This window comes from Caloenas nicobarica, chromosome 2 (genome assembly GCF_036013445.1).
Source record: "Caloenas nicobarica isolate bCalNic1 chromosome 2, bCalNic1.hap1, whole genome shotgun sequence".
Lineage (NCBI taxonomy): Eukaryota > Metazoa > Chordata > Aves > Columbiformes > Columbidae > Caloenas > Caloenas nicobarica.
This window is the reverse complement of record NC_088246.1, coordinates 40915678-40932182: the sequence shown is the minus strand read 5'-3', so window position 1 is coordinate 40932182 and position 16505 is coordinate 40915678. Positions and strand designations below refer to the sequence as shown.

At 38.0% G+C, this 16505-nt stretch overlaps 1 protein-coding gene across 2 annotated transcripts in view; it reads right to left on the bottom strand.

Annotated features, from left to right (window-relative positions):
• LOC135985436 (ubiquitin-conjugating enzyme E2 E2) overlaps nt 1-16505 on the bottom strand; it is a 210477-nt gene that overhangs the window by 186215 nt on the left and 7757 nt on the right. For both annotated transcript variants that reach the window (XM_065628763.1, XM_065628765.1), the window contains exon 3: nt 11316-11366. In XM_065628763.1, the coding sequence (XP_065484835.1) occupies nt 11316-11366 (51 nt within the window). The remainder of the gene's footprint in view (nt 1-11315; nt 11367-16505) is intronic.

Here is a 16505-nt window from a genome sequence, read left to right as displayed (position 1 = left end):
ACTATAATTCAGTTAATGCTGGATCAAAATTCGAAACAGTCCTCTTGCATTGATGCCTAATCGCTGTGTTGACAGGCTGTTGAGGAACGTACTCAGACAACCAGGATTATAGTAGTTGTGCCCACAACAGCCCATTGAAATGCCATATTAAGTAGATGCTTCTTCCCTCCTAGGCAGCCCAGACACGTAGCGAAGGAAGAAAATTGAGTCATCTTCTCTAAAAATTTCCCACCTTCAAATGTGCAATGACAAGCGACTGTGAAAATGTTTACAGCCATTTTTGATACGACACTTCATTTTTGTAATGTGCACGCTGTGTGTCAAAGTGTTTTACTGTTCTTGCTGCTACCGACAGGACATTGCCGTGAATAAGACATGGCAGCGAAGCAAGCCCTCTTTCAGAAATATTTTTATAGACTGACAGGTCTTATTTTATCTGTAACAGAACACAAATAAGACAAATGGCTAATTATCAGGGGACACATTTGGCATTGGGTTTTTCCCCCTACTAGAGCTGGCTCTTTCCTCCGAGCAGGACTACGGCAGATCTTACTCAAGTACGTCGGCAAAGGGAGAGGCAGGACAATGAACCTGCTCTTTGTACCCTAGGCACAAAGTGACTCCAGAGGATTGGTTTTTGGCAGGCAACATGGCAGGTGATTGTATGCAGGAGATACAAGAAGCCATGGTTGTGTTTCTGACCCAAACAGCAAAATCAGTCCTCCGGGACGGGTGAGGTGCAGTGCCGAAAGGTGTACTCCCACCATGCGTTTTGAATAAGCCCCAGTGACTACCATAATGCCTGCTGCAAAAAATGAACTTACTCCAATATAACATGGATCAAGACTAATGCTTTCCCAGTAACCAAAAGCCAGATAGTCTTCCCTAAGAAGTCCAGTCAAGAATGCCCTTCTTTTCAAGCTATTAAACAAAACACGAAATAATGGGAATGGTCCATTTTCACGCTAGAGACTCAGTCAAAATTCCTGTGCAACATTCAGGCTCAGACAACTCCAGCCAACAGCTGTAACCCACAACACTTAACGAATCCCAACCACTGTTACTTTATATTACTGCAAAAGCTAGTGCTGCATTAACCATAACAGTCCTGAAACTGGTTGTCCCAGGAAGCCACCCTGGCTGCAAGCCCCACATTTGAAACTTTGTTTTCCCCCTGGCTTGCAACCCTGGTCTAAATGACACAGCTATGAGCTTGGCAACCAATTATTTACATCAAGAAATCTGAAATTTCATGCTAGGCAGGCATCTAATTTTCCCATCATAAACTTCTCTGAAAATTAAATGTGTTACATTCCATCCATCCTCTTTTGAAGGGTTATAACATGCCTAATTTTATAGGTAACACGTATATTTATCCTATTCAGGCTAAGACAGCAAATAGTGAAATTGTACAGCATTTTTAAATTTTCTGCATCACATCTATGGTAAAATGACCTTACAATTGATACCATATGGTTATTCTAAGCATATTGTAATTATCTTAAAAACAAAAAATAGGTCACAAGTATCAAGTCCTAAACGCTGCCTTCTTGTATGTAAACAGACTAATCATAAATTAGTGTAATAGAACACTTGTCATTTTAGAATTAGAACACCTTAAAATGTAAAATAAATCCAATTTGTTACTACAGGTTTATATGCATTACCCATATAACTATGAGTGATGCAGAAGATACTGCAGTGGTGTCATAGAAAGAAAAAAAAATCCTTTGGCAAGTTATAATAAGAAGGATAATAATCCCTGTTAGATTTATGATGTATATTTTCAGTGGTGATTACTGTCAATAACTCCCAAACAGAAGTTAAATCTCCTCCCCCCAAAACCAACCTGTACATGAGGCACTCATTTTGAAGGAACTAAATTATTTGTTATTTCTCCACTGACCATCAATATTATTTTCTGATAAAGCAATTACATTATGAAGAGTCACTGCTGCGTTTTTTACAGAACGACTACAGCCAGACGACACAGAACAAAATGCTTTTAAAAGCTCTAAACTTCATAAGGACTATACTAAGCTCCAAATTTCACACCAGTTATACTAGTTTTAAATAAAAAAACACTGAAACCAGAAAAAACCTTGAGAATTTCAAGCTTTGTGAGCTATGTCAAGTGTTACTCAAAGAGTAATTGTTGTAACTGTGTACCACTTAACCTTCAAATACAACTCGATCTCCTGAATTAAGCATAAACCTTTATATTTCAATCCTAGCTACAGTCATCGTCTTGGTGTCCATAATATTTATAACATTAAAAGGCTAAAAGTGTCAAAAAAGCGTATTATCACTCGCCTATAGCCTTCTCTAGGCACAGGATGCATCTTCGGTTAATAAAAGCCACATAAACATGGCTTTTGTGCAGACAGTAAATTATGTATTTAATTACACATTTCTCCCTAAAAAACAGAAACAGTTGGCTCTCTGCTATTTTTGTTAACATTAATCAGAGGAAACTTCAGATTCTGGCATAAATTTGACTATCGTATAAAAGGTAATATTTAAAATACAGAATGCCTTACCACACAAACATGAGCTGCCATATGTGAGGCACTGCTAAGCATGGTTTCTATTAAGCCGACACACAGTAACTGGCTTCTTTCCAAGCAACATGGAAGTGTTTAAAAAACCCTGTTTAATCCAATTCCACAGCTTTGAAACAAAAATAAAGTGCTGCAAGAACTGTTAAAATGAAAAATTAAAGGCATGTAAATAAATGAAAAAATAATTTGTCAGGGAAAATGAAAACAAATATTATTTCAAGCAGATATCTTAATTGTAATTAGCAACATTTGGCATGTGTTATGATATGATTCAAAGCTGCAGCCAATTAGATACCCCCAAAAGCTTGTAACAAAGCTGCAAATGTGTAACTGCAGTGTAAATAAGTTTTATTGCACATCAAGAAAACGGCACCCAGATCAATTTCATAGTTTGTTTCCGAAATGCTGTAAAGTATGCTCTGTTACTAGTTCATGACTTTTTAGTCTTAAACTGCAGCTTTTCTGCCAGATTTTGGAAAATAATTTGATTAAATTCAGACTACTAATTGTAAATCTGCACACATTCCATGTATACAAGAATAAAAGATAAATTACAGCATTGCCTTAGACTGTCATGCCTATGTAAAAACAAAACACAACCAGCAACAACAAAAACCAAAACAAAAAAAGTGTATAAGTTAACAGCTGTTAAAATGCTGTAGATTGTGGTATTTGATCTTAGAAAGATTGACTTTTAAAAATGTATTTCCATGAAGAGAGGAAAATACTATTCTTCCTTTGGAAGGAATAAGAGGTATACAATAGCATTCAGGAAATAACAGGAATTTGATGCTTTTTAAAAGTTTTCTTAAAAAGGAAATTAATTTTAAGTATTATATAGAAGATCAGAGTTCAAATTCTGCTCAAATGTGGGTGTACTGAAGACAACAGCATTAGGCACTTCTGAGATTGTGCCATTTATTTAAGGAAACAAATACTTCATTATCAGTAATGCTGTCAGTCCCAACCAACAGACAAAGTACCTTACATTTCCCCCATTTATTCAATAATTAGTAATTTACTAAAGGGTAATGAGTTGCTAATAAAAGCATGTTTCTTACATGATTATCATGAAATGGCAGTGACTGCTTGTTCAGTGCAACAGTACCTGCTACAGTCACGCTTTCAAATAACTCTGCTCTATCAAGTTTCTGTAAATAAAATGATCCTTACGTAGTTTCTATACAAGTCATTAGCCTACATTTAGGAAAAAAAAAAAAGGAAAAAATCCCCACAGAAATAGCTAACTAAATTTAAAAGCTACACATGTAGATATTTCCTTGCAAAGTTTCCTAACAATGATGCAATGTCTCAGCCAACGTGGTTTTGTTTCCCTTGCTGGCAAGAAACGATTGTTTATTTAACACACGTTTTAAGGTTTGGTGGAGGGAGAGGTTTTTTTGGCATTGTATGAGGGTTGTATTGAAGAGATTACAGAAACACGCATATATAATACCAGTTTTATCTCATAAACCAAACTCAAGCTTGTAGGGAAACCAGCTGCAACTCAATATGAAACCACTGGAAGAAAATTTCTCAGTTCAGAATTTCCCACACCAAGAGCAAAATGTTTCTTTTTACCCTTGTTACAATCCTCCACTCCACCGTCCCCACACTTGCAATTTAAACTAGAGCTTTACGAATCTTGTACGCTAAGCACATTGCAAAGATCAAAGATTGTTTCCATATCCATCACAGGCTTGTTTTGGGTACTTTTCTGCCCTATACCTGCTTCAAGGAATGTGTGATCATCATGGTCTCTCCTTATGCCCCAACCTCCACTCATTTTTCTGCTTCAGCTGCCCCATGGGATGCGCTCTGGCATCCCCCTGACCTTCCATATCTGCCCTCACACAGCGCTCGCTGAAGTACACTTATTCTTCTCTAATACTATTTTCTCTTTTCCTCCTGGGAGAGGAGTCGTCATTATTTGAAAACTGGGAGAACTGGCAGAAATCATGTGGAGGTATTGTTATGCTGGGAGGTATTAATGGGTGTTGTCAGCCAGTTCCTTACTTCATCAGCAGCGAGTGAAGTCGCTGGCCCTGGCGAGCAGCCAGCTGCAAGCTCCCTTTACTGCCTTTATTTATTTTTTCCCCCTTCTCATCTTCATGAAACTTGCTAGGGTTTCTAGCCAGCAGTGCCCACAATACATCCTGAAGCTTTTGAGTCCTGCATCTAATCAATCCTAAAAATCACCCCATGACTGCAATCAGAAATCGAGTCTAGCAGAGATTCAGAATTCAGTTTATTCAATTAAAAAATAATTAAAAAAAGCTCAGTGCTGTCTAATGGTTTTTCATATCAAACATACATTTTCAAAGATATCACATCACTGTATTTTAGATGGCCTTCCAAGTACACTGCACCTTGACACATGGAAGACCCACAAAAGAAACATCTGTGAGTTATTTTTAAAAACAGATGCTTTGTGAACAATATGACATTGAAAGGTCTAGAGTCACTTTTACAGTGAAAACAAACAGATATTTTTAAAAAATGTTTTAGTACAGTTAGATGCTTTAGACCGTAGAGCACAAGTCATAGTGTCCTGCACTGTCTTAAAAGAAAATAGCTAAGGAAATTTTAAAATTACATAATAAAAGTAACCTGACACTCTTCATCCAAGGTACTTCAAAGTACCACAGTAATAAATCTAAAAAACTCACCAGTTATAAAAACCAGGCAAGCTAACTCAAGTGATAAAATATAGTATAGTTGCTATTATAAAATACAATCTCAGTGCGATCGTTATCTTGCATGTTTTTGGGACATATTTCTTGCTGCTTTTGAAGCAGAAAAGGAACCAAAATTAAAAAATGAAGCAGTTGCAATGAGCACTCAAATATGCTTTACATTCATTTTATCCTCAACTGAGTGCTGATACATCATAGATTTAAAAACAACAGGATTCTGCACATTAGTATCAACCATTTCTATGCATATCTTTTAGATTGTGTTGCTATTTGCTGTAATTTCTTAAGAGGCCGAGCCAGGCAAAGTTATATTTAATTTTCTGTGTCACATTTTCTCTAGAAGGTTATAGAAAACTAGCAGCAGACCAAAGTAAGCCTAAAAAAGCAGAAGGGAAACTCCATGGGTAACGTAATATAACGGGAAAAGAGCCCAGATTCATACCAAGGAGGCTGGAAATGTTGGTGAGGAAAAACGTTCAGAGCAAGTATTCCTTACTGCAGTTTTCATCCCACTCACCCATTAGCATCACATGCATCCTGGTCACGTGCCTATGGCAACAGACCGATGGAGCCTGAACTCAAACGATCAAAATCACTGATAACAGTCCCTTTTAAAATAAAAATATGAGCTGTTAGATCTTGAGGATTTTTTTACCACTTGAATTTTGTGCCTAGATCGTCCTTTGGTGAAATCCCTATCAGCCAGAGAAGCCACTATACTCACATACTCCTTCTAAGGGACACAACAACAATTAGTATGATGCCGATCACCCTTTGTGCTTCCAGAGTTTTATGGAGGAACCAGCAAATAAAGACATGCTGTTCTGTGCCTACACTGCCTCCAAGTTTCTTCTTTGGTTACAGAGCAAGGAAGAACCTCACTGACATAGCCTGTGAATTCTGTACAAGAGTAAAAAGAACTCAACAGGCATCTAAAGGTAGCGAAATAGGTAGTGGTAACTACCTAAGCATGCGCAGTGTTACTGAGCAAGATCTTAATGCTACCAAAATCATCACATAAACTCTATGCAAGCTAAAGAAGACTAATTAAAAGAGAAGCAAAATTAGGTGAGCAAGTTGCTTTAAAAACAGAATTCTTCCAGCACTCAAGAGGAATTGAGTTTGCATTTTACATTTGGAGAAGGTATTTATCTGCTTTCTCTAAATATTTTCACATTTACTCAATATTTTAAGGAAATATATATAACCAAGATTATTCAGATGCCTCCCGCCCCCAAGCCAGACTGATGTTGTGAGCATATGGTCTAAAAACTGTAAGGCATCTCCTTGTTCATACTGGAAAGCTATGTGAGTGTCCATGTGTTTGCGTGTGCACATCGGGAAGAGGCAAAGACCTCCTTAACAAGTTCCTCAAGTGAGAGAGAAGGAAGGAGACTCAAGTAGGCCAGGGCAGCACGATAGATACTTGCTGTACCTGCTGCTCTAGGTTCTTACACTTCATAGAACCACAGAATAGTGTGGGTTGGAAGGGGTCTTCAAAGGTTATGTAGTCCAACTCCCCTGCAATGAGCAGGGACATCTTTAACTAGATCAGGTTGCTCAGAGCTCTGTCCAGCCTGGCCTTGAATGTCTCCAGGGATGGGGCATCTATCACCTCTCTGGGCAACTTGTGCCAGTGTTTCACCACCCTCATTGTAAGAAATTTTTTCCTCTGCATCCTAGAGCAAGGCAGACAATATTCTCCCCCTGCCCAAGTCTTCCCATGCAATCGTGCTAACATCTGTTTTCTGCTCCTGACACTTGTGTCATCTCCTTAGCTTTAAAGTAGCACTAGGCAAGAGTTTATACCAATGGCCCCAAGAAAATAATATATCATAATATAAAATAACATAATCCCTTTGAGTTGTGAAGATCACGGCCTCACCATTTCGGCAAAAAATGAGCCAGAGCAATATTGAACAGGAATATGAGGCTACACATATTCGTTAGTAGCACAAGAGGCATCCATGAGGGATGCTGACCTCTCTCCCTGAGCCAAATCGAATAATTTGCCATTCTTCTCTGCATCACCCCCAAAAGAACTGTGTTTTAACAACCTTTTCAGTGTGATTAGTTTTCATAAGCAAATACTAGGATCAGATATGCTGGGTGACTATCAATTTTGCAGATAGTATAAGAAGCAAGGAATTTATGTAATGGCTCCAAACTAATAGAAAAGACTACATGTGGGGTTTTAAATTGATCGTTTTGGAAGAACCACCACTCAATTTGTCCACTAAGCTGCACAACCCTTTACAGAATATTTCTAAGCCTCAAGCATCGCCCATATTGCTATAGGGAAAAAGAAATAAAACGTATAACACATAAAAGGAATTGCAGTAAATACACAGAAAAGAATAGTGACAAATGTGTTAGAGAACATCAAAAGAAAACATGAAGAGGAAGATAGAGAACAACAGTGACTTAATAGGAAAATTTTGAGCAGTTGCTCCAAGTGGTGTCCACAGAGAGCTGCTATTTGCTTTGCACTGGCTCTCTTTGTTTCCAGCTGCTAAATTCACATTTAAATAAGCTAAAAATACATTAAATACTTTCCAAATATTATTTTCCCATGTAAGCAATTGGTATAAGTTGCCACAGAGATGTTGTTCTCTTGCCAGTGAGAAGGGAAATAGTATACAACACTGACAATAGAAGTTGTATTCTATGAAATGTATTGTCTTGGGCAAGATGCAGTCCAAAATATGGGAAAGTTTGAAAAGCCATTATTTTAGCTACAAGAATTCCTGACTACTCCCCTTTTCCAGCAAGGCAATATATGAAAATGACACTTAAATATGAGGTTTTTATTGCCCGTGAGAAAAGATATACTCTGCACTACTCAGAGGTATATTATGTGCAACATTTCTAGCAATCAAGCTTTGGTATTTCAATGAGAAAAAAAAAAGAGAAGAGTGGCAAACGTCTACAATTTAGGTATGCTGTCTCCTGACAAACTAAAATTTCACAATGCTGAAGATTTAAAATACAAATGTACCTGCTCAGCATTCAGGACTCTCCTTGACAGTAAATTCTTCTCTATACAAAAGTAAATGGGGGAGGCGGGGGAAGAATGGGACAAAACACGTACCAAAACCCATCCAGTTCTTTCTGTTAAATGTGAATTCTAACAGGCTTTTTTATGACATGCCTTACTCCAAAAATAGCAATGATTACACTGTTCAACTCCTACACACCCTCTAACTTGACTTTTTGACACTTAGAACATTACACATTCTCAGTCCTGAGGAACGATGCAAAGTTTGGGAAGCCAAGAGGACTCTTCCTATTGCCCAGAACCCAAAGTATAGAATATGAAATACAGCAATACCTAGGGAGGCAGGCAACTCCAACTTCTTACAACATTAAATCTTGTTTTAAAGCCAAACGTGACAGATTTTTTTAGGAACTCCGAAATCCACAGCTTTCCATAGTTTTGGAAAGATGCCGCAAGTCACAGCAGTGATAATCTGCCAATTACAAGGCACATGTGTGAGCAAGACATTTTTGTCTTCCAGACAAACAAGAAGATTATACAGACTATTCTCTTTATGGGGATGAGGCGGGGGAAGTGTTAAGATTGCAGCTGCTGCAGAAGTGGAAGCTGCAGAAGTGGAAGCTGCAACTCCCTTGGAGCCTGTACCGACTGCATAGCTAGCCTAGCGTGCCATTAAGGGATGTTACTGTACTACAGATACTTTTCCATTTGGAGGTTTTTTCCCGAATGAGACAAACCTGAAGCTTTGGCCTGCTGTAGTTAATGGAAAGTCTTGCAACATGTCTTACAATACTTCACCCAAGTTCCAGTTCAGCTCAATATCCTATCTATCAGAAGTTCCTAAATAACTACTCAGAGAGCATTCTTGAATAATACAGCTTTTCTTCGTGTCTTGTGTGACAATTGGGTTTGAGATTTATCACATTCCTATTGCCCAGTCATGATTTATTTTATACTTAAAACTCGCCACTGAAATAAAAGAGTATACACAGTGAAGGAAAGCTGGAATCACAACCATTTCAAATAGGAATCTGTAAGGAACTTATCTTCATGAAATGCAGGGTTTTTTCCCAGAAAATATAACATCTCTTACAACAATGATCTAAATTTCACTAAAACAAGAAAGTAAGTATCAATACTTTAGAGTAAGACATACTATATTCCAGCTTGGCTTTCTTCATTATATTGAAGGATCATATCTGGCTGATGTATTTATTTTGTAATGTTTAACTATAATAGAAAATAGATGAAGTTCAAATGAAAACACTGTTTAGACTGTGTCAACAGAGCATAAAACCAAATGAAGTGATTTCATATTGACTATAAAAATATATTTGTTAATAGTAAAGCTACTAATGGTTATCTATCAAGATCACAACATGAAATAATTCTGCATCTTAAGGACTGTGTTAAAGCAGCAGACACACAAAGTTAGATGTTATTTTTTCATCTGGTAAAACAGCATCCTGCAGTGCACTTTATTGCTATTTTATCATTAGTGTAAATAATTAAAAAAACACAGGAAATCTCCAGCTCACTTTATTTTTTTTAATTGCAAGTCACCAAAGGGCTTTCCACTAAGACAGCCAATGCTCACTTTACCCTTGGTAGCAAAAGAAAGTCAAATAACAGTATCTTGTTTCAGTATACAACTGCTTTGTTACAAAGGGAAGGATTCAGAAAACTAGAACAAATGACACTGCTATAAAAACTACCAGCCTTCTAGACTCAGTTCAAAGACTTATGCATTCTTCTACAACAGACTGAAGTTATATATTAATCTCAGCAAATCAATCCACTAATAGGCATCAGTCATCAACACCTAAGTAAAGATCTGCCATTTGAAAGAGCTTTGATGTGACTGAAGACTCGCGCACAGCAATAAGTATGACAGAACAGCTTAGCTATTAAAATGTTTTATCTAGCAAAGAACTGTTCATCCTAATTGACTGAAATACTCTTTGAACGCTATTATTGCAAGGCTGCTCCACTACATAGCCACTTGACTTATATCTTGAGATCCAGCACAACCACATCAAATCTTGTTAGAATATTTTCTCACACATACTTTTGTCAAGAGACAGACCAAAACAATAAAGCTGACTGTCATTTTTACTACCAGTTGCTTAGCTAATTTGATACTGAAACGTACTTGGATTCATTACAAAAGCTGCAGGCAATCAGCCATTTCTATCAATCTTTCTTTTTACTGCACTAACAGAATGAATCCTACTAAACCACATCGGTTGAAATGGGTTGGCAGGACCGGGTGGAAGATATTCCTCTGCACCGCGCCCGACCTCTCGCCACAAGAGGTGGGGTGGCCAGAGCTCCCCAAAGCAGCTCTGGCCAAGCTCCAGCACTGACCACACGTCAGGCTGACAGAGAAGCAGCCCCAGACAGCCATCGGAAAACAACTGTATATCTCCCTGGCCCCTGGGCAGCCAGGGTTTCTAAGCCTCTCTCATTACTCATTTCAAAGCCAATTTTAAACACAGCGGAAGTAAACATACCTGACAAAAAACAAACAAACAAACCAACCCACACAAGCACAAAGTCATTATTTGAAAGGCTATGCAATGATATACTCTATTTCAGCAAGTTTCCACTGAATATTGTAATTGATCACCAGAAACACAGTCAGAGATCAGTAATACTTTGTGCCTGTAACATTTTTCTTTCTCCATTATATTCACAGTGTGTTAACAATTTGCAACAAAAAGGAATCAAACGTACCAGCAACTGCCACTAAGATTACATTTTACAGAATCAAACAAAATGCTATTGATTTAATACCTCAAATGAAGGGTGATTTGATTTTTTCACCATGTATCTATTAGTGCATGATAAAGCTCATCAGTTTTCACCATTACAGAAAGCATGTCATATCAATTCCTTGTATGTGGGCAAACACATGTTATCTACCAGCTTTTATTCCAAAATTACTAAGTAATCAGCATAAAGGAATAGCTAAAATTTACCCCAGTCCCCTATGCAATTTCCATAATTCCATATGTTCCGTTTCCATATTCTAAATTAATAAAATCCAGGTGAACTTACCTACAGTTTGGAGGAGGATCTAATGTAATTTCTGCAAGTTCCTTCTGAATTCTTAAGAGAAAAAAAAATATAATCAGGACTTTTTTTCAATATATTTATTTCAAGTTCATAAACATTTCTACAGCAATCAATAATAATAAAATATAATTCTTACTATTTCTGATGGAAAGCTGATGATATAAGGTTTCATGAAACCGCTCAAGAAAACATTGAACTAAAAATCAAATATTTTCTGAAAAACAAGCCTCCAATCTGAGACAAGTTATGCCATGAGCAGCCACCTAGAAAATCCCACTTTTTCTATAGGTCAGGGTCCTCAGCTCATTTCTTCACTCACAAAACAACTAAATGTCTTGTATATCCTCCTTCTCTATTTCCCCTCTGCCTATATGCCTCATAGCTCTTGCTCTCCAGATTATTTAGCTTCTTAGTATACCTTGTATTGGCAGGGCAAAAAACCCAACTTCATAGGATAGTTGTCTGTCACCCTTCTGGAAAGAGCCCACTCTGATCTTCTCCATAACCTCCTTCTAGGTATTTTGGGGCTGCTATCAGGCCCCCCACAAAGTCCATCCTCAAAGGGAAGTGCTTCAGCCTCCTGGCCAGGTTGGAGACCTGACGCTGGACTTGCTCCAAATTGTGTCTTCTATGTACTGGGGGGCCCAATACTGGGCACTCATTATTCCAGATGCAGTCTAATGAGAGCTGAGTAAAGGCAGATAAATCGCTTTCCTGCACCTACTGACTGTGCTCCTGCTAACACAGCCCTGGAGGCCATCAGCCTTGGTTGCCACCTCATCTTGAGCTTGCTGTCTGCTAGAGCCCCCGTGTCCTTCTCAGCAGAGCTGCTCCCCAGCCGGTATTGTTACAAGGCCTTAGTCCTTGCCTCATGCATGATGCTGTGTTTCTCCTTATTGAATTTCACAAGTTCCCCACCCACCCGCTCTTGCAGCCTGATGACATCCCTCTGAGCAATAGTCCTGCCCCTGCCTGTACCACCTGCTCCCCCCAACTTGGTGTCATCTGCAAACTTGAGAGGATGCTTTGCCATATCCTTCAGGTCAGTGATGAAGACGTGAAGCTGGTGGGCAAGTCCAGTACAGATCCCAGAGGTGCTATACTTGTTACAGTTATCCTGTCGGAGCTGTTCCTCCAGGCAGAGTAACTTCGTTGTTAAAGATTTCTGGATATTCCCAGGCTGATGCTCCCATGTCAAGTCCTTCAATTCCTGATCTCTGCCACATCTGGCCGTATGGGCTCTTTTTCTTTATACCAGCAGTTTCATAAGAGCCAGCATCTTCCCCTCTGCAGAAATTTAAACTTGCAGAGTAGGAGTTTGCGGAGCTCCCAAAGGAACTTGTAAGAGTTTACAGTTCCCAAAGACTTGCCAGAGGATGATGCCATAAGCAGGACTGCAATGGCCACCTTCCCTACAAACTACGCCCAAGGTTTCTTTTTCTAGGCTACTTCAGTGCAAAAACATGAACATTTAACAGCAGGAAAAGAAAAACAATTCAGTGCACCCTCAGCATTTTCTTCTTCCCTTCTCCTTCACAAGATTTCATGTACAGGAGCACATTGCTATTCCTGTCATTCTCTATGCTAAGAAAGAAAACCTGCACGATAATACCACTCAAATTCCTGAGACACATGCTCAAGCCACAACCCCAAAGTTCAGGCCTGACCTGAAGTATACACAAATCTTCCTAAAAATGACCACCACCCATTTTGCACATAAATACAGGCAAATAAAATGGTTTATCAAAACAAACATTCAGTTATATTGGCATGTATAACATAAAAATGAGCAGTTTAATCTCTATATAATGTTAAGATCCCAATACAATCTTACATGCTAAGGAGTCTCACAGCCACTATCAAAATTCCCCTTATGCCACTATGAGTTGATTTTATGGCTATAATGAATAAATGAACCAAAGGCAGCAGAGGAACTGGCCTGAACCAGAAACTCCAACCCTTTATCATTCTCATTCTGAAATAATTAGGATATACGTGGGCAAGATTTGAAGGTAGAGGTAATAAGCGCTTATTAGATCAGCTGATATGGTTGTAAAAATAAAAACACTCTTTCAGATGTTTAGCTTTTCTTCTAACTTTTATGTATCCCAACTCTACATACACACACACTAGATACTTCTGTAGAGGGGGAGATATTCGATGTTTATTTGCTTTTTCTACTCATCGAAATACTTGCATCTCCAGTACACAGAATTTCCCCAATAAACAGCATTCCTTTCCTGTAAAAATACAGGCACAGCCTGCTTAGTCAATATTTGCAGCAAGACATTGTAGTGACACTGAAAATCCACCACATTTTTTAAAAGGGAAAATCTGATTAGTGAAGCCTAAGCATAACAAACATGTTGCTTTTAAAAAGTTACCCTATTTTAACAATCCCATTTTAGAAAGGAGAAAGGAGAACTTACATGCTTAAAATATTTTTTCTGAATATGTCAAATTTCTACTGTGTTTTTTAAGTTTACACTATCACAAATTCAAATCATGGGAAACCTAGGTAGCATGAAATTTCTCTCAATTTCATGTTTTATGGCTTGTTTTCCTTTTTCTGCCTTTCAGGAAGTTACAGAATGACTGCGTTGAACTTCTCTAGATTCAGGGATTATTCCTTTGCTTTACATATAGTAGTAAGAGCAGTTAATATTTCATTGAGTTACAATGAGTCTGAGACACATCAAGAATGGATTGACAAGAGTAGCTTAAGTCCTAGATAAAAAACCTCCCATTCTTCCTCCTAACTCCTAACCCATGTCCTTTCCATACAGAAAACAAAAGAGTATAGGGCTCTCTCCTTTTCTCCCTCTGTTCTAGTTCAACTCAAAATTTCTAACTTCTAATGCCAAGAGCACTAAAATGCTCCATTCTCAAGCTTTTAATGTGATTGAGCAAACAAGAACAAAACACCTTTCTGCTTCAAGCAATAATTGATCAGATGGTACTTTCTATTTATGTTCAAAAGTCCTAATTGCTTTTGCAAGTATCTAAGATAAAGAGATTTTTCATTCATTATTATTTTTATACAAACAAGATACAACCTATTAATGTGATACTGTCCATCAATTGCTTCTCAGCAAGTTGTCTGTATTTATTCTTTTACTCCGTGGCACCCCACACTAAAATTAATATATACACCTTACAACCTCTTTTGTTGCAACCTTAATTTACCTTGCATTCATGCTGAGAGCACATTCATAAACAGTTTCTGGAGAGCAGCTGACACGCAATCGCTTGTTCACATGTCACAGCATTCAGAGTTACAATTAAATCATCAGACAACATCCCAGAGAGCTTTGCACTGATAGAGACCTCCAATGTACAAGCTGGCCTTTGTCTGCACGAGTTATTCCATCGCTCTGGCACTTGTTTCGTATCTCCATTGAGCTGCCCTCAGAATCTGGCACAGGAGAGGATGTGCCTCATTTCCTTCGCTGACCACAGAGGGTTCACCGCGAGAATATGCAGCCTCTGGCAACAAAACATTTTTTTACAGGGTCCTTTCTGGCATCTCTTTCTTTGGATTTTCTGCCTCAGTACAGTTATGTTTAGCTATGTCAGAGGGGAAAAAGGACTCTAAACTAAAATCCAGTTTATATTTAAACTAATCACATACTGGTTTATTATATATTGGGGAGTGGGGTGACAGCAGGAGGAGAAGCCCTTGCTAGTAATCAAAGCCCTTGGCTGTATACATGGGACATTTAATTTGCAATGTCAGATCTGATACTCTTCTTTCGGTCTTAAAGAAGTCATTTGACCCCTCTCTCTCTTGTATATATATACATATTAAAATATTTTTCCCCTCCATTTTACTAACAGAAAAGAAGAAACACAGTTGCCTTCCAGTAATAGTGCAAAGGTTAATCTACCCCTAAATTCAGAAGCATGAAGTACATTGTGCATTTCAAATATTATTAATTCTCAGAGACATATATTTACTACTTTTCCAAGCCTAGGGGGACTGTGTGTTGTTTCCTTCATGAAACAGTAAGAGTTCTCTGAAGCTAAGAGAGAACTGAACATGTCGGAGGATTTCCCAATACGATTAATAGGAAAAGAAGCAAAATAAAGGACTGTATGACAATAAGCTATTTCTACCACGTCTACTTTTCCAAAATACATGCCTCGTTACCCATAAAAGCCAGGTGAACCAACAATCCATACGGAAGAATATGCTATTTAGAAAATACTAAAAAATGTGATCACTGGTATGTATTGCAATCTTACATGAACTGTGACTGAGCAGGAAATTGATCTAAAGATGGTTAGTTTCATGCTGGAGGAAAAGAAATATTCTCGCCTCCATACTACATGCACAATAAATGACAAGAATATTTCTCACAAGGAAAAGCACTCCGTATTTTGTCATCTTATTCAACACGTTAAATATAATGCCCAGATTCCTTTAAAATACTGCTGTGCTAAATTTCTCAGAGGAAAAAAGAGGGGGGGAAGTTCATTTTTATTTTGTTGAATTTAAAACAAATTTAATGCATTACCTATTTGCTACTCCTTAAGGTTGTAACTTATTTCAATAAAGAAAAGAAAAAAAATACAACTAAAGTTTTAAAGTTCACAATTCACTGTGGGCACAGATATTTATTAAAAAATTCCAGGCCTGGACAAAAAGGTTGACAGATTTTCAACTATCAACTCCAGGAGCCAAGCAAAACAATACATTTATTTGTTGAGCTACTATGTCAGCCAAGAATGGTTACACTTCTCTCAATCCAAAGGTCATGCTAAGATTTGCTACTTAAGAGGTAACAAGATGCCTGCTGTTTTCAAGGACAGCAATTCAATTCCGTGTCTGAACTGTAATTGTGATATGCAGCAAGTTTCTCAATCTTGACATGTTAGGTAAGAAAGGTTGCTTTTTAAGGCGATGCCCTCTGGGTGAGGAAAATTGAAGGACCGGTACTCTGCATGACATATGCTGTAAGCTATTACACCTGTGTAGCAGCTAGCCCTAAAAGTATTGACAGAGAAAGGACGGCGTGTGATGGCATTCTGCCTTCTTGATGCCATCTATAGTGATGCTAACAGAGGAAACTCCCTATCTTAAAACCAAAAATCTTACTGTAATGTAATATGAATACAAGTGGTTTCATGTAGCCTCTATAATCAGATCATTTTGGAAAGCAGTAAATTGCT